Raw genomic sequence first — 20,487 nt, 5'->3', positions numbered from 1 at the left:
TGCTGGCGATGCTACGAGAAGCCCAGGTTTTGCACAGGGATGGTTTCCGAAAGCCTCCTGTGAGTAGGGATGCCCCTCCCCTCTCCTGGCCAGCCTGGACACCCCACAGCCATGTTCAAAGCAGCCCATGTTGCATGAGGAAGGCAGAGCACACCATCCCACATCCTCAGCACGGCTCCTTTTCAGCAGTGATGGCAACATCAGGACCCTCTGCCTTTCCTTCTGTCGCTTTGGGGCTATCCCCCATCCTGTCCTTTCCAACTCCTGCTGAACATGGCTCCCTCCCCCTGTGGTCTTCCCCGCAGCCTGCCTGCTTTGACTCATCACCTGCTTTACTCTCCTCTTCCCCTTTTCTCCCGCAGCTGGTGTTGGAGACTTACAACGTGCCCGAACTGTCCAACGGGGTCAATTGTTCCTTTGGGGACCTGGCGGAAATGGACGGTGTGGTGTCGGGGAACAAGATCAAGTGCCAGTCCCCAGCAGCCAAGGAGGTGCCAAAGATCATCACCGAGAATGGTGGGTATCAAAGCTGTCAGGGCCCAGTCCAGGTCCTAAACTCTCTCCCTTTGGGCTCAACTCCTGGTGGCTTCATGGAATTGTCTTCTCAGTTTTTATCAGCCTTCCCAGGTAGACCAGACAGGAAACACAACCAGATGAGCTAGTTCTACTTTATTGTAAAGCTACATTAACAGAATCTTGCAAGTCTGAAAGTACAAATCTGCCCCCATCTCTTTTACCCCCCGAGAAACTAGGGAGGGTCCCTTCTGAGCCTCTTTTTCCACCTGTTATGCAGCTATGGGCTATACCCTCTCTTACCTGACTGTTTCCTAGGCAGCATCTCTTCCTCCCATCTTTCAAGGTCTTTCTCACATACCAGTTTTCCTGGAAGCAGAACAGAAGGATCTTCCCACTGCCTTCTTCTGGGATAGTACTTTTTTTCCTGCCATCCCAATTTAGAGTATAGACCTGGTGATCTCCCACTCAAGAACCAATCAGCTCTTAGCTGTTTGAGACATGGGTGGTAAAGTCTCCCTCAGATCAGACTCAACTTCTGGTGACTTCATGTCCACCTCCATGTAGTGGTCTTGACCACAATACAGAAATGGCTCACTGTTGCGTTGTTAAGGGTGCTCTTTTGAACCACCACCTACCCCACTGACTTCTTTGGGATTCCCAGTCTACTGACAAGCTTGGGATATCTTAGCAGTCTTTCATTCAAGTATCAACCAGGTCCAACTCTGCTTAGCTTTTTGGGATCAGCCAAGGTTGCCGTCCCCTGGTTGGGCACGTAGTCCTTACAGAGAGCAGCAATAAATTAAACCATGCATTTCGCCCAGCCAGAACTTCAGAAGTAATACTATCCCATTCAGGGGTGTCCATGGGGGGGAGGGGAAGGGGGAGGGCTTTGACCATGCATTCGTGGTTGCCATTTTGACCCCCCTATGGACACCCTTGATCTCCATTCTGGAATACATCTTGTGTATACATCCAGTGGGAGGAGATGGGCGGTGACAAATTTGATAAATAAATAAATCTTTGCCCTTTCAAGTCTGTCTCTGTGAAAATAGCACTTGAGAAGGTGTTCTTAAGAAAGGTAGAAACTGAAATATGGCCAGAAGGGTAATCCTCACTCCAGTTCAGTGGTCTGTAGGGAAGGTGCTAGACTAGGACCTGGGAAACCCAGGTTCAAGTCCAGCCTCAGCTGTGGAAGCTCTGTGGGGAATTTTGGGCCCAGTTACTTTCCCTCTCAGGCCAATCTACCTCATACAATTATTGTGGTGGGAAAAAATAGAAAGAGCACCCAATGAAAGATGGGATGTGAACCAAATGCATAGAGGGCTTTTAGCAAATATTAGCAATAGGCTACTGGTTGGATCTGAAGTGGACACGATACTTCAGCAGGGTTTCCTTAGCCTGGTGTTTGCACTCAGATGATTGCACAGATGAATCTGGGTTTATAGACTGGGTCGCAGTCGGTGCAATGCAGTGGGGAGGATGTTGGATGAAGAAGACCCAGGTTCACATCTCCACCATCACAAAACTCATTTTGGCCCAGCCACCCGCTGTTTCAGCCCTGCCTCCCTCACACGGTTGTGAAGGGGATAACCTGAAGAGACCCTTCTGTAAACCGCTTTCGGTCTCTGGCGAAAAAAAAAAAGAGACATCTCTTGAAGGTCTAAGTAAATACATTTCTAAAAAAGATTTGCAGCTAAAGGTAATTCTGGAAAGAGTGAGCTGTTGTTTAGGAAAGACTGTGTCTGAAAAAATAGCTGAATTTTGAAGGAGCTGCTGTGCCCTTGATCCTGGGAATCATAATGCCCAGAGAGGAGAAGGTTTCATTAAAAAAATTAAAAATGCTGAGTTGAAGGGGAGCATTTCCTTCCTCTTCCCCAAGTTTGGAAAACAGTGGTACTGTATGTTGTTTCTGCTGATCTCTACACCCTTTAAATTCCCCAGCAGGAAGTTGCCTGCTATTAAATACAGCGCATTTAACAGAGCTATCAAAGTCATCGGTGGCAGATGGGCAGTGGAGGGGGCGCGCGAGTAACAAAATGTATGCAGGAATGTGTGAGCGCATGTTTGCGCACGAACATGCCATGATGAGTTGTCGCGTTCCCTTGGCCATGATTGATTAATGACTCTCTCAGGTGAAGAAAATGATAGAGGTGGATTAGCCCAAGTGGGTCAAAGTTTTGCATTAAACATGCCCACACCTTTCTTCTGAAATCTTAATACTCACCCAGATTCATTGTCAGTTAAGTAGGAGAGCAGGATTCAGGTTGTCATTGGAAGAATAGGGGCTGGGATTAAAGGAAATAGAATGACTTGTAACTGAACAAAGGTTAGAAAAGGACTTGTCACAGCAGAGACTTCGGTGTCAGTGGGGTAGATAGAGCAAGGGGCACATACTCCTGATTTGAAATCCGTGACTTAGGTACAATTGTGCCAAATTAGTTTCCACGGAATTTTCCAACTTATCGACCACATATTCTCTTCGCTCCCACCCTTTTTTGCAAATTCAACAGAAAAGGCTTAGCCGGTTGCTTGCATATATGAATGAGGGCACTTCCCCCAATATATAATGTTTTTTCTGTATTGTCCTGGGCAGGGCCCTTGTTTGCGAACAATTGAAAGATGCCTTTTTAAATGTATTCTTCTCCAGAATATGGGGCTTTTGTGTGTCTCCCTCCCTACTTAATGTGGTTTGTGTGTGTGTGTGTTGTGTGCCATGTCACAAAATTCTGAAAGGGTGGGTCTTAGCAGACCTACCCGTTCCCTGTTCCTCTATATATTGGATCCAAATTCAGTATATTGAATAAAAAATCTGGATGAAATGAATTTTCCATCTCTTCTTAGTCTAGAGCGCAGCTGCAAAGAGATCCCTACCGGAAAACAAACACTGCGTTTCCTTAAACGTTATTCAGTTAATGCAATTTCCTTAAAAGTTATTCAGTTAATGCAATTTCTGGGTTTGCAAAATATGCTAACTGAACCGAGCACATGGTCCAAGGGTGTACTATTGTCATGAGTGCCGTTGAGCTGAAGACATCAGCGCAATGGCACACATGACAATAACAAGGAAACAGGGGAAGGGGCTCAAGATAAGTAGCCATCAACTCACAAAGACTGAAGGACAAGAAACAATGGCTAAACGGATCGCGAGGCACACCCAAGCTGTTAGCGCTAACGCAACGGAGATCGCCCAGCTGACAGCAATCACCGGAGGAATAGAGAAACCGATGATGGGCGATCCCGGAACGCCAGCGGGGCCTCGCAACCTCTCACCTACCGGCAGGACAACGTGTTGGACAAAGGGGGGTGACGTAACCGCGAGCGAGGGGGCGCTGACCGGCGCGGGGTATTTAAACCCCGCACCGGCGCGCTCCTGTCACTCTCAGCTTTTTTCCTATACTGTACCTACACTGCGAATAAATCAGAGCCTGTTCCACAGAATCAGCGTCTGAGAATTATTCGGAGGTAGGCAGCGCATGACATAAAGCTGAGAGTCATAAACTCAGCTTCGCCGAGCCCCACCGGACGACAACGAGCCACGGGAGGAGTAGATGGCGAGAAGACAAGGAAGATGAGGCCGGCGCGACGCGGACAAGGAGGGCGAGCCGCACGGCAAGAAGCAGAGGAGGACCGACCGAGGCCAGAGGCACCGCGGACTCCCGGAGCCATGGACGCCCACCCGACCCAACCCGAGCCTCAGCTCCAACCCCAAGGGGAGATGGCGACGGAGGCAACCCGACCACGGGAGGGAGCAACATACCTCCTGAAACCAGCGGAGAACCCCGCGCCCCACATCGCACCCCAGCAACGGGCGTGGAGCGACAGCCCAACGGCGGTAAGCACGGAGGAGGACGATGGAGCAACCCAGCAGACGGCGGAGGACGCGGACCAACGGCCGGGAGAGACTGAACCCCACCGGCAACCCACCCCTGCCGACACACCGACGGAACCGGCCCCAGCGGCGGCGCGGATCGTGGACGAGGACGCACGAGCTAGACTCGCGGCCATGGAGACCCAACTGAAGGAACTCCGGACCATGCTTCAGTCGCTCATGCCCCCTGCGCCGCCCAACGACGTCCCCGCACAGGTCCACACCCCGAGCGAAGCGCCGAACCCCCACGGGCCAAATGAAGGTCAACAGACGGCCCAGGCGGACGACACCACAGGCCGGGAAGTGAGAGGAGGGGCCGCACAAAACGCCCGGGCCCCAAAGGACTTCCCCATCTTCTTTGATGGGAACCCCGCGAAACTGTCGTTCTTTATCACGAACGCCAGGGAGTTCATGGGGAGGCACGGACACTCCTACGACTCCGAAGCGGACAAGATCGCTGCCGTGGCGATCAAATTACAAGACCGGGCGGCGGACTGGTACGTCCAACTGTACGAGTCCAGCTCCCCCGCCCTCGCCAACTTCCCCGCCTTCATCAATGAGATGAAAAACTACTTCGAAGACCCACTAGCCAAAGTGAGGGCGAAAAGCGCACTCCAAAGACTTAAACAGGGCACACGCACTGTCCCAGACTACGCCCTCGAGTTCAAAGCCCTCGCGGGGAAGGTCAACGACTGGTCCGAGACCACCCTGCTGGAAATGTTCAAAAGGGGGCTCAACCGTGACGTACTTCAATGGGCCCTCTACCGCGACGACCCAGAAACTCTACACGGGTGGATCCACCTCGCGGGGAAAGCCGAACACGCGCACTGCACCTTCCTCATGACAACTACGGAAGACACGAACTACACCTGCAAAAAGGTACCCGCACCACACGTGGGGACGGCCGGCCCCACATACCCAAAGAAGAAATTTAATCGGGAGCCCTGCGGGAAGTGTGGAAAACTAGGGCACAAGACAGCGGATTGCTTCGCCAACCGACTGCCGACCAGTGCGCCTAAACCCACCCTGAAAACTAGCCCCAAACCACCTAACCCGGTGCCGCCCCCTCACCGCCGAATGACCGGAGCCACAGCGACACCAGAGGAAGGCTGGGACGCCTACTGGGGGGAAGAGGACAATGTAGACCCAGACCAGCCGGCGGGAAAAGCTCCCCGCCTGCCCTGAAACGCGTTGCGAGGCAGGCGGTGGGACAGCAGCGCGGACCACCTCGACGGAACGGCGAAAGCTCCGTGATAATGGCGGCAATTAAACTCTCTGCCGGCTACGGAGCCACCACGGCCGCGGCACTAGTGGACTCGGGGTGCTCAAAAAACATCCACCCCGACTTAGTCGCCAAACTCGACCTCCGCTGCTTCCCCCTCCCCACGCCGTTGGCATTCCACCAGCTGGACGGCTCTACAGCGGGAGGGAAACCAGCTACGATGCAAACCGAGCCGGTCACCCTGCAAATGGGCACTCACACCGAATGCACATCGTTCGTCGTCACCCACATCGGACGGCCCATTGCAGTCCTGGGAATGCCATGGCTCGCGACAAACAACCCACGCATCAACTGGGAGACCCGCACCTTCACATTTGGTGACGGCGAGTATCGGGCACCAGTTCCAACGGGCAGAACCAACCCCACTGTGGGACGAGCAGAGGCGACTACACAGGACAACGCCGCTACCACAGCAGACCTACTGGAACAATACGCCGACTTCTCCGAGGTCTTCGGAGAGGCGGAAGCTGACCAACTACCCCCCCCCCACCACAAGACGGATTGCCGGATCGACCTGCTGCCCGACGTCCCCTTACCTAGACCGAAGATCTACTCGATGACCCCAAAGGAGATGGCAACCCTCCGGGAGTTCATCGATAAAAACCTAGAGAGGGGATTCATAGAGCCAGCATGCTCACCGGTCGGAGCCCCCATCTTATTCCGGGAGAAGAAAGACGGCACCCTATGGCTCTGCACCGACTACCGGGGCCTAAACGCGGCTTCCCTGTCCAACAAATACCCCTTACCCCTGGTGAAAGACATGCTCGCCCACCTGTCCACGGGCAAAGTCTTTTCCAAATTGGACCTTCGCGAGGCGTACTACCGCATCCGAATCAGGGAGGGGGACAAATGGAAGACTGCGTTCAACTGCCCCCTAGGCGTCTTCCAGTATAAAGTGCTGCCGTTCGGACTCGCGGGGGCCCCCGGGGTGTTTATGCAGCTCATCAATGAGGTACTGCATGAACACCTGTTCAAAGGGGTCCTTGTCTACATAGACGACGTCCTTATCTACACTAAAACGCACAAGGAACATCTGACCCTAGTCAGGCAAGTCCTCGACAAGCTCAGAAGGGCGCAGCTCTATGCCAAGCCTACAAAGTGCGAATTTCATAAAGCGCGCCTAGACTACCTGGGGTACCGAATCTCCAGAGACAGCATAGAAATGGACCCCGCAAAAGTCGAGGCGGTGCTGAACTGGGAACGCCCCCGCAACAGACGCCAACTCCAGAGCTTCCTCGGCTTCGCGAATTTTTACAGGTCATTCGCCCGGGGGTTCGCAGAGATAGCCCTCCCCCTAATGGACCTCCTCAAAACCAAAGGGGTGGGGGACACCCGACGCGCCAAGAACCCGGGCACAGTATTGAATTGGACTCCCGCGTGCCAGACCGCATTCAACAAACTGAAAGCGCTGTTCACCACGGAGCCAATCCTCGCGCACCCGGACCCAGAACGGCCGTTCGTGGTCCAAGCCGACGCCTCAGACTTCTCCCTGGGGGCCATCCTACTCCAAAAGGACCCCACGGGACTCCTGAAACCATGCGCCTACCTGTCGAGGAAATTTTCCGAGACAGAAAGGCGATGGCACGTCTGGGAGAAAGAAGCCTTCGCGGTAAAATCGGCGCTAGAAACATGGTGACACCTACTCGAGGGAGCCACCCAACCATTCGAGGTCTGGACCGACCACCGGAACCTCGAGGCCCTCCGAACGCCCCGACGCCTTAGCCCAAAACAGGTCCGATGGGCCCAATTCTTCAGCCGCTTCAACTTCCAGCTGAAGTTCATGCCGGGCAAAAAGAACTTCCTGGCCGACGCCCTCTCCCGACTGCCCCAAGACGAAGAGCCCGCCCCAGACACCATTGGGACGGTCCTATCCGCCTCGCAACTGGGGATGGCCGTGACCACCCGAAGCAGTGCTCGGAGGCAGCTCGACGCTACGGCGCAACCGACGGCGGGACAACCTGTGACCAGACGAAGCCAACCGCAACTACCAGGGGGAATACGCACGGACCTCGCCGCCGCCCTCAAAACCAACCCCTGGTTCCTGGCAAACCCCGACAAGGTAACGATGGCACAGGACCTGGCATGGGGGGAAGGCAGAATCTATGTCCCGGACTCGCAACGCCAAGCGATCTTGCATAGGTCACACGACGCCAAGCAAGCGGGACACTTTGGGTTCCTCAAGACCCTACACCTAACAAGGCGTCAATTCTGGTGGCCCGCGCTAAGACGAGACGTGAAAGCATACGTAGCATCCTGCCCAACGTGCGCTAGGGCCAAACGGGCACCAGGCAAACCCGCGGGGCTATTACAACAGGTGGCGGAACCCTCCCGCCCATGGGAGGAAATCTCTATGGATTTTATAGTGGACCTCCCACCCAGCCAGAAGAAAACGGCCATTTGGGTGGTGAAGGATTACTTCTCGAAGCAGGCCCACTTCATCCTCTGCACGTCGGTCCCGTCCGCACAACAACTAGCCAAACTCTTCCTCATCCACGTGTACAGGTTACACGGATGTCCCGCACGTGTGGTGACCGACAGGGGCACACAGTTCACCTCTAAATTCTGGCGGGCCTTCCTAAAGCTGACGGGGACCCAACAGGCCCTATCCACCGCCTGGCACCCCCAGACGGACGGAGCCACAGAGGTCCTCAATGCCACCCTAGAGCAATTCATACGCTCATATACTAACTATCATCAAGACGACTGGGCTGAACTGCTCCCGTTCGCCGAAGTTGCATACAACAACGCCGTCCACACGAGCACGGGGAAAACTCCGTTCGAGGTAGTCTCGGGACGCGACTTCGTCCCCATACCGGAGCTACCACAACCCCCGGAACCACAGGTGGACGCTAGCGACTGGGGACGGAAGATTGCGGAATCATGGCCAATAATCACGGCAGCGCTGAAGGATGCACAGGCGGCCTACAAAGAGCAGGCCGACAAGCACCGGCGCCAACAACCGACGTTCCAGGCGGGGGATATGGTCTACCTATCCACCAAATTCCTAAAGTCACCCCAACCCTCGAAAAAACTGGGGCCTAAGTACATCGGGCCGTTCCGAGTCACGCAGATAGTGAACCCGGTGGCAATACGCTTGGACCTGCCACACAACCTACGGAGACTCCACCCGGTGTTCCACACCAGCCTCCTGAAACCGGCAACCACCTCTCGATGGCACCCAAGCACACCACAGCCCTCACCGGTGATGATCGACGGGCAACATCACTTTGACGTAAGGGATATACTCGACTCTCGCAGGCAACGGGGAACTTTACACTATTTGGTCAGGTGGAAACACTTCCCCCACCCAGAATGGGTGGCGGCGCACAACGTTAACGCGCCTGACCTGACCCGGGCTTTTCACCGGGCATACCCCGACAAGCCAAAACCAAGGCTAGCAAGCCGGCACCTGCAAAACCCCTCCCCCGCGGGCCCCCCCCCGCCTACCGTGCCCCAAGGGAAAGGGCCCCCCTAAGCCCGCGACTTGGGTGGACCTCCCCCCCCGGGACTCACCCCCCCCGCCCCAGGCCCACGAGGTAGTAACAAGCGGTCGCCAGCACCCTCCCCCCGCCCCGGGCCTACGGGGGAGTGGCAAGCAAATCAACAGGGCATCCTGGGGGCAATGCCCAGGAGCACACATAACAAAGGCGACGCACTTTTGAATAAAAAAGAAGGGCCCTACCTGGAGCTGATAAGCACCCGACCAGCCACGCCTCCCTCATCGTCGAACTGAGCCAAATTCAGGGTGTGGCCGGAGCATGCGCACGCCAGGGTGTGACCTGGGCATGCGCACTAAGAACACACCCGAGGAAGGCACGTGGTAGAGGGCGGGGCAAAGGGAGGGGCGAAAAATACTCCGGCGGGAATTTCAAAAAAAAAAAAAAACATTTTGATAGCTCTCCTGGTAAAAACCGGAAAACCGGGGGGGGCACTATTCGGACAGGGGGCAGTATGTCATGAGTGCCGTTGAGCTGAAGACATCAGCGCAATGGCACACATGACAATAACAAGGAAACAGGGGAAGGGGCTCAAGATAAGTATCCATCAACTCACAAAGACTGAAGGACAAGAAACAATGGCTAAACGGATCGCGAGGCACACCCAAGCTATTAGCGCTAACGCAACGGAGATCGCCCAGCTGACAGCAATCACCGGAGGAATAGAGAAACCGATGATGGGCGATCCCGGAACGCCAGCGGGGCCTCGCAACCTCTCACCTACCGGCAGGACAACGTGTTGGACAAAGGGGGGTGACGTAACCGCGAGCGAGGGGGCGCTGACCGGCGTGGGGTATTTAAACCCCGCACCGGCGCGCTCCTGTCACTCTCAGCTTTTTTCCTATACTGTACCTACACTGCGAATAAATCAGAGCCTGTTCCACAGAATCAGCGTCTGAGAATTATTCGGAGGTAGGCAGCGCATGACAACTATATGCTGAGTGACAAAAAAGGTGCCGGCTGGGGAATTCTGGGAGTTGAAGTCCACACCTCTTAAAGTTGCCAAGGCTGAAAAACACTGATCTAGAGTCTTGCACGCTGGCTCTGTGCTCTTCAAAAGGAGATTACAGTATGGGATGTAGGCTGGGAGAAGCTGTTTCTTTCCCCCTGTGTGACTGGCTGCAGATCCTGGAAGGACTACAACAGCAGGTTTTCTGATGGACTAGGGCCTTGAGGCCTCTTTTCAAAAGCCTTGGGAGAACCAGAACAGTAAGGTAACCTTGGCAGGGGAAGTATAGCCAGAAGCATCAGTGGTGTTTTATATTTTCCTTTTGGTTTTGCTTGGCTTAGTTGTATAAGTTCTTAGTGGTACAAGGTCTTAGCGGTATGGGGATACCAAGTCATCTTGTCTGCCTCCTGAGGAATCTGTATAACGACCAAGTAGCAACAGTAAGAACAGACCACGGAACAACGGACTGGCTTAAGATTGGGAAAGGAGTACGGCAGGGCTGTATACTCTGACCCTACCTATTCAACTTGTACGCAGAATACATCATGCGACATGCTGGGCTTGAGGAATCCAAGGGTGGAGTTAAAATCGCTGGAAGAAACATTAACAATCTCAGATATGCAGATGATACCACTTTGATGGCTGAAAGCGAAGAGGAACTGAGGAGCCTTATGATGAAGGTGAAAGAAGGAAGTGCAAAAGCTGGCTTGCAGCTAAACCTCAAAAAAACCAAGATTATGGCAACCAGCTTGATTGATAACTGGCAAATAGAGGGAGAAAACGTAGAGGCAGTGAAAGACTTAGTATGCTGACTGCAGTCAAGAAATCAGAAGACGCTTAATCCTTGGGAGAAGAGCAATGACAAATCCCGATAAAATAGTTAAGAGCAGAGACATCATACTGACAACAAAGGTCTGCATAGTCAAAGCAATGGTGTTCCCCATAGTAACATATGGCTGCGAGAGCTGGACGAAAAGGAAGGCTGAGCGAAGGAAGATCGATGCTTTTGAACTGTGGTGCTGGAGGAAAATTCTGAGAGTGCCTTGGACTGCCAGAAGATCAAACCAGTCCATACTCCAGGAAAGAAAGCCAGACTGCTCACTTGAGGGAATGATATTAAAGGCAAAACTGAAATACTTTGGCCACATAATGAGAAGACAGGACACCCTGGAGAAGGTGCTGATGCTAGGGAGAGTGGAAGGCAAAAGGAAGAGGGGCCGACCAAGGGCAAGGTGGATGGATGACATTCTGGAGGTGACGGACTGGTCCCTGGGGGAGCTGGGGGTGTTGACGACCAACAGGAAGCTCTGGCGTGGGCTGGTCCATGAAGTCACGAAGAGTCGGAAGCGACTGAATGAATAAACAACAATTACAAATGCTTCTTTGTTTGGTAGATACATGTTCATGATCGCTAGTGGCTGTCCATTGATCTAGACCTCCTGTAATGTTGCAGCTAGCTGACTTCCCTGGTACTTGCTCTAGTGCACCGATGGACATAAAAATCCTTCATTCTTTGTGATGCCAGGGTTAAGCTTGTCCGAGTACCAGACACTCCCACATGGTTTGGGCCTGGTTGCCTTGGTTCAAAGGGAATCTGGACCCATCTGTTTAAAAGTTTACCCTTGGAATCATCCAGAATGGGCAGTTGGACATCATCCAGACCACAAGGGGAGGGGAACACCTCCCCATGGCAATTTTTCCACATGCTTTGGGAGAATTTTCCCCCTAGGGCAGGGTTCCGTGAGAGGTCCCTAGGGGTTCCCTGGGAGACCACGATTTATTAAAAAAATTATTTCGAATTCGGGCAACTTCACATTAAGGAGATAAGTTTCATTCTTTATTTTTAGTCTGAGAATACTACTAATGCATACATACAGGCCTACACGTGAAACAAATATAACAGTTCTGTAACTTCTGGCCTATCTTTGAGCCTGAATGTGCAGGGGCTCCCCGAGGCCTGAACAATATATCAAGGTCTCCTCCAGGGTCAAAAGGCTGAGGAAGGCTGCCCTAGGGGGACAGCTGCCCACAGAGGGATCAGAACGCAGGTAGAGTTGGTAGAAGAATGGAATTCCCAGACAGAGATCTGCTACATCCCTGTTTACATATTTATATATTTATTATTAGGCAAATTTATATGGCTGCCCAACTCACGCATGGTGACTCTGGGAGGCTTACAAAATTAAAAACCAGTAAAACACCAGGTGGCAGAAACAAACATCCTCCAGACTAGCCATTTAATTGGCTCTGTATCAGCCTGGGGTCCCCAGGCCCACTGAAAGAACCATATCTTCAGGACCTTCCGGAAAACCACCAGTGTGGGGGATGATCTTATCTCTGGGGCAATAAGATTCCATGGGGAGGGTGCCACCATGGAGAAGGCCCTGTTTCTTGGTCCCACCAGATGTACCTCTCTACTTGATGCGACCCCCAACAGACGAGTGATGGAATAACCCTCTTTTTCCCTTCCTCGCAGGAGACCACCATGTTGTCCAGCTCCAGCTGAAATCCAAAGAAACAGGCATGACTTTTGCCAGCACCAGCTTTGTCTTCTACAATTGCAGTGTCCATACCTCGTGAGTTCATGCTTCTCTTCTCTTCTCTTCTCTTCACATGGGTCCTTTTTTTTTTTTTTTTGACAGTGCTTCCATTTGGGGCAGTGAACTCTTATCACCAGTGGTGAATCAGAGCTGATTCTGATTCTGGCAGTAGTTTCCAGGATATATGGCTCAGGACTTAAGAAATGCTGCAGTCAGGGAAAGCTCTGATTCACTAATGATAGAATGGCTTCTTGGAATAATCTCTAGCTGTCAGCAGCATTTTTCCAGGTCCTGAGCTGTATGTCATGGAAGGTAATGCCCCCTTTTTCTAAGCCCATGTTCAGGAATTGAACTTAGGATTTTGAGAGCCATAGATGGGTTCCACCTCTGAATTCTTGCTCCTTCTTCAGAAGATGAACCCATAAACTGCTTTGAACTATCGGGACTAACTGCGAGCGTCTTGGTAATTTCTGGTTGGCCACGGGGAGATGCAAAATGCTGCCATAAGATGGGCATATTGTTATGAAAAACCTAGTGCGCTCCAGTTCTTTTGGAATGCATCTTCCATCATCCTGTGCTAAGTGATGGGGGTTGTAGTGCACAACAACTGGAAAACCAGAAGTCTCTCAGTTCTACTGCTGGTCATCAAACTCAACACAGAAGCCTAGTTTGGGTGACAATAATTCCCATAAAGTTGATATCTTAGTCATAGGAGAAGATGCAATCCATCCAGTGTCTAATACAGTGTTTCTCAACCTTGGCAACTTCAAGCTGTGTGGACTTCAATTCCCAGAGTTCCCCAGCCAGCATGGGAGTAGAAGTCCACACAGCATGGCTGGCTGGGGAATTTTGGGAGTTGAAGTCCACACAGCTTGAAGTTGCCAGGATTGAGAAACATTGCTCCAAAACCTTTATCGGTCTGGAAACCAATTCCTACAGTTAGCTTAGCCCCTGAACAAGCCTCTGAGTCTTTTGGGCCCTGCATCTGAGCCTCCCAGATTAATTAAGCAGGCCTTTAGAGAATTTGCAGAACACGCTTACTCCCCTCCCCTCCTCCCCATGAGCCTGCTAAGGATGTCTCCTAAACCAAGCACACATATTGGATCAGGATGGGATGATTGTTCCTGAGAACTGTAGCCCTGAGTTGGAGGATCAGGTGAAGAGATACAAGGGACAGGCCATTTGGAATTGCTAAAGAAGCATGGCTTTGAACCCTAAAACCTGACCTTATCCTCTGGTTTCTGGGCCACATCAACCCAAGCACTGCTTGACGACTAGGACCCTGAAATGTGGCTTTGATCAGTGCTTTGATTTTTTTTTTCCAGAGAACGGCACCCATGGTTTTCTTATGTTTCTTTTCTCTTCTAACCTGTTCAGGTGCCTCTCGTGCGTAGAGAGCCCGTACCGATGCTATTGGTGTAAATATCGTCATGTTTGCACCCACGAACCTCGCAACTGCCACTTCCTAGAAGGACAAGTCAAACTTCCTGAGGTAGGAGGACAGAAGGGTGTTTTAGGGGTATCCTCTTGAGTTGAGCCTAAATAATAACAACAACAACAATAATAATAGGAGCTTAATTAATAACAACAACAATAATAACAACAGCAATAGCAACAACAAGAACCACTGGGACCATTAAATTGAGAAGGTTTTGGAAAATGGGTGGGTTAAGTTCTTTTGGGACTTTAAAATCCAAACAGACAGGCACCTTGTTCATAACATGCCTGACATAACGGTCATTGAAAAGAAGAAAGTTTGGTTCAATGAAGTCGCTATACCAGGTGATGCTAGGATTGAGGAAAAGCAATCCAGAAAAACGATGAAATACCAGGACTTGCAAATTGAAGTTGAACGCTTATAGAAAAAGAAATCTGCTGCTATGCCAATCATGATAGGAGCCCTCAGAGCAATACCTAAAGGACTCCCTCGATATTTGGAAATTTTGAATTGATCGGACCTGAACACCCCAATTTTACAAAAAAGTACCCTGCTTGGAACTGCCCATATCCTCAGATGCTACCTTAATAATTCTTAGGTCCTTGGTTAGGACTTGAATTAGTTAAGTTTTCACCAGTGTTTAACTGTGAATCTAAATGTAGATTACTCATATAATGCTAATATAATAAGAAATTGGAGAAGACTGAGTAGAGTTTATTTTGTTAAAAAAAGTCAGAATTTGTGGAGGCAATATAGAAGATATATGCTCTATCAGGGCTGAGCTGCAGCTCCAAAGTTAAGTCCTTTTCCCGGCAATCACATTGGTGAACATTCTAAAATATTCCCCAGAATTCTGAATGCTTGGCCAGTGTTAAATGTTTAGCATTGAATTGTGTTGTTCAGATTGTTACCAACAGTAGTTGCCATTTAAAAGGGCTGAAGCCTTGAGCAATCATTAAATGACTTTATCAATAGCTCAATAGTAACATATGGCTGTGAGAGCTGGACCATAAGGAAGGCTGAGAGAAGGAAGATCGATGCTTTGGAACTGTGGTGTTGAAGGAAAATTCTGAGAGTGCCTTGGACTGCAAGAAGATCAAACCAGTCCATCCTCCAGGAAATAAAGCCAGACTGCTCACTTGAGGGAATGATATTAAAGGCAAAACTGAAATACTTTGGCCACACAATGAGAAGACAGGACACCCTGGAGAAGACCCTGATGCTAGGGAGAGTGGAAGGCAAAAGGAAGAGGGGCCGACCAAGGGCAAGGTGGATGGATGACATTCTGGAGGTGACGGACTCGTCCCTGGGGGAGCTGGGGGTGTTGACGACCGACAGGAAGCTCTGGCGTGGGCTGGTCCTTGAAGTCACGAAGAGTCGGAAGCGACTGAATGAATAAACAACAACAAATCAATAGCTCAGCGCAGATCTTTTTAAAAATTATATAACCCCCATTCATGTGGAAGATCGAAGGCATTTGACCAACCACCCTCCAAGGTCTGAAATACCTGATCAGGCTGTGCAACACTTTGATGGTGATTCCAGAAAAGATGTTTTGGAGCATGCAGGGAGGCAAAAACAGCACCTGCCTGCAACTTTTTAAAGCAGCTGCATCTTTTCCCAGGGCAGCTTCACGATTCTGGGGAAAGATCAGGCTGCTTTAAAATGATGTGTACAAGTGCTCTGTTTGTGCTTTTCCTTGTACTGAGCCTCATTTCTGGAATCCAGGCTGCAACAAGGCACAGCCCTAACAATACCCTGATTCCAAATCAAAATCCTTGAGAGATTCACGAGCTTCTGATGTGATGCAGAGTTTGCTTCAGCAGCAGCTCTTAGCAATGACTCGGCATGGGTTGTGAAGCAGAGTGCTTTGTTCGAGATCTGATGAGTCAATTTCCTCTCATTACGCTAGTTAAAATCCAAACTGCCAGGGCTCTCAAAGAGCCTGGACTATGGAAAGCTCGATTTCTCTCTTCTTCAGAACTTCAGCTCGGAAATAAAATGAAGATATTTGTGCACCCAGCATGGAACTAAATCAAAAGAGGCTGACGGTCGGGGAGAATGATTTGTGATCGGAACACTTCACTTTGATGTATAAGTTCCCTTTTCAGTGGGCTTTTGGAAATGCAGCCAGCTGCTTTAAAATATGCTCGGCAGCCCCTGGGTTGAGGAAACTGTGGTTATTATTTCATTGAATGGGGTGGGGCAGAGAGAGAGTTTATGAGGTTTACCGGATGGGGGGGAGGAAGTGCAATAGGCGGTTACCACAATACAATTCTATCAGCTTTTGAATATGAGCACGGGGGAAAAGCTAAAAATCTTAGCCACTGTTGTGAAAAAGACACAAGGACAGCCTTGCTGCGTCAGGACAATGGCCATCCTGGTCAATTTGCCTGTCCCGGTGCTCATCAGCAGGAGATAGAGATCCTGCCATCATTCCACTGGGACCCAGATTTGGAGACTAACTGTAGCTTCTCTGGAGGTGACATGGCGCCTTCAAGACCAATAGCCTTCAAGAGACCTTTCCCCATGAATTTATCCCATCCCCAGTTAAAACCCTCCAAATCAGCGGTGCTCACCATGCCTTGTGAGAAGCAGTGCCACAAAACCTAAGGGCAGCTCTGCCAGATCAGGCCAAGGCCCGTTCTGATCCAGCATTTAGTTTCTCCCAACGGCCAGTCTGGTGCCTCTGGGTTGTTTGAATGCAAGAGATGGAGATATTTCCTTCTCTCATCATGGTTCCCCTTTAACTAGTGTTTGGAGACAGTGACCAACAAACTGAAGATTACATAATAGACCTCTCCTCCATGAATATATCCAGTCCCCTGTTGAAACCATGCAGAGTGGTAGACCCCACCGTGTCTTGTGATCATGAAGTCCACAGGTTCTCATCGTAGGACCAGTGGTAAATGACAGGTGGAAAGAGAAGGTTGCTTGTAATGAGCCCCCCAACCTCTCCATTAACCAGTTATACCCAAATCATCTTGACAAAGTAAGGCCACCCCAGGTTTGCTGAGCCGATGTTCTCCAGATGTTTGGGGACTACCAAGTGGGTCCTTCTTGCTAGAATTCTCCGGACTGTAATTCCAAGACTCTAAACTGGGAGGGCTGGACTACAAGTTTGCATTAGTTTCAATTACAAGATCTATTGATCAATAGATCAGTCAGGTGGAAATTGTGCTGATTCTTCACTCAGAATTGCCTTTAATAATTCAGGAGAAGAGAGAACGGTACAGTGTTTTTCGTTAACTGCTGGAGGTTCTTGTGGCTTAGGGATGCAGCATCCATGGGGGGCAAGGGGGAGCAGGACGATGAAAGCAGTGTTGCATTGTCCCTTTTGTACGTGTGTGTCATGATGAACCACCCCTGTACGAAAGGGGTGGAGCTCATGGTGTGACAGCACAAGGTTCTTTTGTCATTTTAACAAAAGCAGCAAGCTTCTACGGACTCCTGTAGCTTAGCTTATGTCCCTGTTGTGGAAAGAATGAAAATATATATTTAAAATTTGCTTTATTTCAAGAATAACGGATAGGCTTTTTTAATGGAATATCCAAGTTACCTTATCTAAAGTTGAGCTTGATTCCTGGTGGCTGCATGGACACATCCATGTAATTTTCCTAGCAACAATACAAATGCGGTTCACCATGGACTCTCGGATTTCTTCAAGGATGTTTTTCGACTTCCTAGGGAATCCTACAACTCTGGGCTCTCCTCGTAGTCTCCCAGCTAACCTGACTCTGTTTGGCTTTCCAAGGTCAGCCAAGGTCACCTAGATGCTATGGGTAGTCCTCGCTTAACAACCATTTGTTTACAGATGGTTCTACTTACAACGGTGCTGAAAAAACTGACTTGCAACCGGTCCTCGCACTTACAACCATTGCAGTGTCCCCACAGGCACCTGATCACAATTCGGGCACTTGGCAAATGGTTTGCATTTATGTATATCGCAGCATCCCACGGTCACATGATTGCCATTTCCAACCTTCCCAGCCAGCTTCTGGCAAGCCAAATCAATGGGGAACCGCATGATTTGATTAACAACCATGTGGTTCTCTTAATGACCATGTGATTCGCTTAATGACTCCACAAAAAAAGTTCTCAAAATCAGGTCAGATTCACTTAGCGACCAAAATTTTGGTCCCAAGTGGTCATTAAATGAGGACTACCTGTATTTCCTGCTGGAATCCCTAGGAATGCTCTAATAATCTACCCCAAATATTTTCTTTCCCCTGAGCCAGTTCATTTCTAATACTGAAACTCCACTAGAGCAAATGACTGACGCTCCCATAGTCATGCAACATTTTTAATGCAAAAATCCAACACTTTCTTCCCAGCTTCTGCCCTGAGTAGCTGGCTGGCACATGATTAAAGAGCCGTAATAGCTGCTTTCGCATCGGATTTGGCGTTTGAGGTGGTGAGAGACATCTATGCAGGACACAGATCCCTCCTGAGATCCATTCTCCCCTCTCCCCATCCCTGGGGTTGATGGGTCTGGCACAGAGAGGCTATCAGGTTTGAATTGATGGGCTAAACTGCTCAGCCTCTTTCTCTGGGTCTGTATTTCCACCATATCTTGTTCAGAGCCTTGAAAGGGATTTGGGATTTCTACAAGGAATGAAGCCGGGTGGCGTGCACCAGAGGGGGCTGATGAGAGGCGGGAAGGGTGGTGGAAAGAAGGGAGAACGAAAGCTGGGGATGTAAAAAGTGCAATTCCAGATAACCAGTCTGTTAGGACGTGGGCTTAAAAGGTACTTAATCATCTAATTACGCTGAAGGAGTTTTTTCATCTCGCCATGCTGCACTGGCCTCCAGAATGGGAGTGGGTGGAAGAAAGAGAAGGAGGTGAAAGGCGGTGGAAATCTGAAAAAGAACTTGAACGCTACCAGGATTCCAACTCATTCCTGTCTCAAGTCACATAAAAGAACGACAACTTCAAATATGATTTCATCCTTTTCAGCTGGCAGATACCCCATTCTCTGAACCAGCTGCTGCAAGCTCAGAATCCTTCAAGAGCCCCCTTCAGGTTCAAATACACTGATTTTCTTTGTCCTTTCTTTTCCCCAAAGCTGCCACTTCAGGAGCGAGATTTGCTGGCCTCCGGAGTTGTCAAGAGCCCCGCTTCCTGGAGTGGGGGAGAAAGGATTCTTGACAGGTGCAGGCAGAGCAGGTGGGAGGGGAGGGTAAGATTCGGGGGGCGGGGGGTAAAAAAAGTCAAGATGAAATCCTGCAATTGAAGCCCACCCTTTTTTTAAGAATAGGTGTCCTTCCAAACGGGACAACCCCAACAGCATGAGATGGCCTTGTCTCAGACTTTGGGTGGGTGTTCCAGGAGGCCTCCAGATTCATCTTGATGAGAGAGAGAGAGGTGAGCAGACATGAATGGGTGGGTAGGTAGGTAGATAGATAATAGACAGAGATGGAGGGAGGGAGGGATGGAGATAGAGATGGAGGGATGGATGGAGATAGAGATGGAGGGATGGATGGATGGAGATGGACAGACAGATAGAGATGGATGGATGGAGATAGATAGAGATGGATGGATGGGTGGAGATAGATAGAAATGGATGGATGGAGATAGAGGGAGGGAGGGAGATGATAGAGACAGAGAAATAGAGATAGATAAATGATAGATATACCAGTAGCACATAACAGCTTTCTCTGGATAGATAGGAGGGAGGGAGGGAGGGAGGGATAGGAATTTAGTATTGTCATAGACAAAGACAGAACTGACCACCATCATAAAACATTGCCCAACTCTTACCAGGTACAGCTCATATCAGGACAGTGTGTAAACAATATAGCTAACTTGCCAACATTTAAGGATGCAGAAATGGGCGTTGTCATGCAGCAATGGGGATTTTCCTTTTTTCCCCTTCCAGCATTGCTCTGGGGTGAGCGTTAAAAATGAGCCGAGGATAACGTTCTTCTGAATCCCAGCAGATGTGTCCCATGCTTCTGAGAGCTGGATAGATAGGAATGTGAGGAGGCAGCCATTCAGGATTAGGGCTGTGGTTTGGGGGAAACCCTGGTCCAGGGAGCCTCAGTTTGCCCATGGTTACACAGATGCTTCAGGTGTGTAAATAGCCATTTTGAGAAGAGGCATGCAATTTAAAAGGGGTAAAAGCAGGGGACAAAGAATTAGTTTACACACCTTCACTTCCACCCTGCTTTAATGCCAAGTAACTGTCAGGGGCATCTGAGGTATATGTGAAGAAGTGGGGGTGGGGGGGTTGCTCACATGATTACAGCCACCATCTTGGCTTTTTTGAACTCTCCCTCCCCTTGCAGAGCCCCGTATCAACATCACAGATCTTCTAGGTCTTAGAGATTTGTATCTCTTGAACAAATCAGGGTTCAGGGGTGAGTGGACATGGTACTCTTCAGACATGAAGACGTA

At 50.2% G+C, this 20,487-nt stretch overlaps 1 protein-coding gene across 1 annotated transcript in view; it reads left to right on the top strand.

Annotated features, from left to right (window-relative positions):
- The first annotated feature begins 8 nt into the window (after positions 1–8).
- Positions 9–20,487, top strand: part of LOC134501192 (plexin-A4-like) — a 51,929-nt gene continuing 31,450 nt past the window's right edge. The window contains exons 1-4 of the mRNA XM_063308800.1: positions 9–59; positions 363–516; positions 12,589–12,688; positions 14,030–14,144. Of these exons, the coding sequence (XP_063164870.1) occupies positions 9–59; positions 363–516; positions 12,589–12,688; positions 14,030–14,144 (420 nt within the window). The remainder of the gene's footprint in view (positions 60–362; positions 517–12,588; positions 12,689–14,029; positions 14,145–20,487) is intronic.

This window comes from Candoia aspera, chromosome 7 (genome assembly GCF_035149785.1).
Source record: "Candoia aspera isolate rCanAsp1 chromosome 7, rCanAsp1.hap2, whole genome shotgun sequence".
In the NCBI taxonomy this organism is placed as follows: Eukaryota; Metazoa; Chordata; class Lepidosauria; order Squamata; family Boidae; genus Candoia; species Candoia aspera.
The sequence above is the reverse complement of the archived record's forward strand: the minus strand, read 5'-3'. Positions and strand labels throughout refer to the sequence as shown.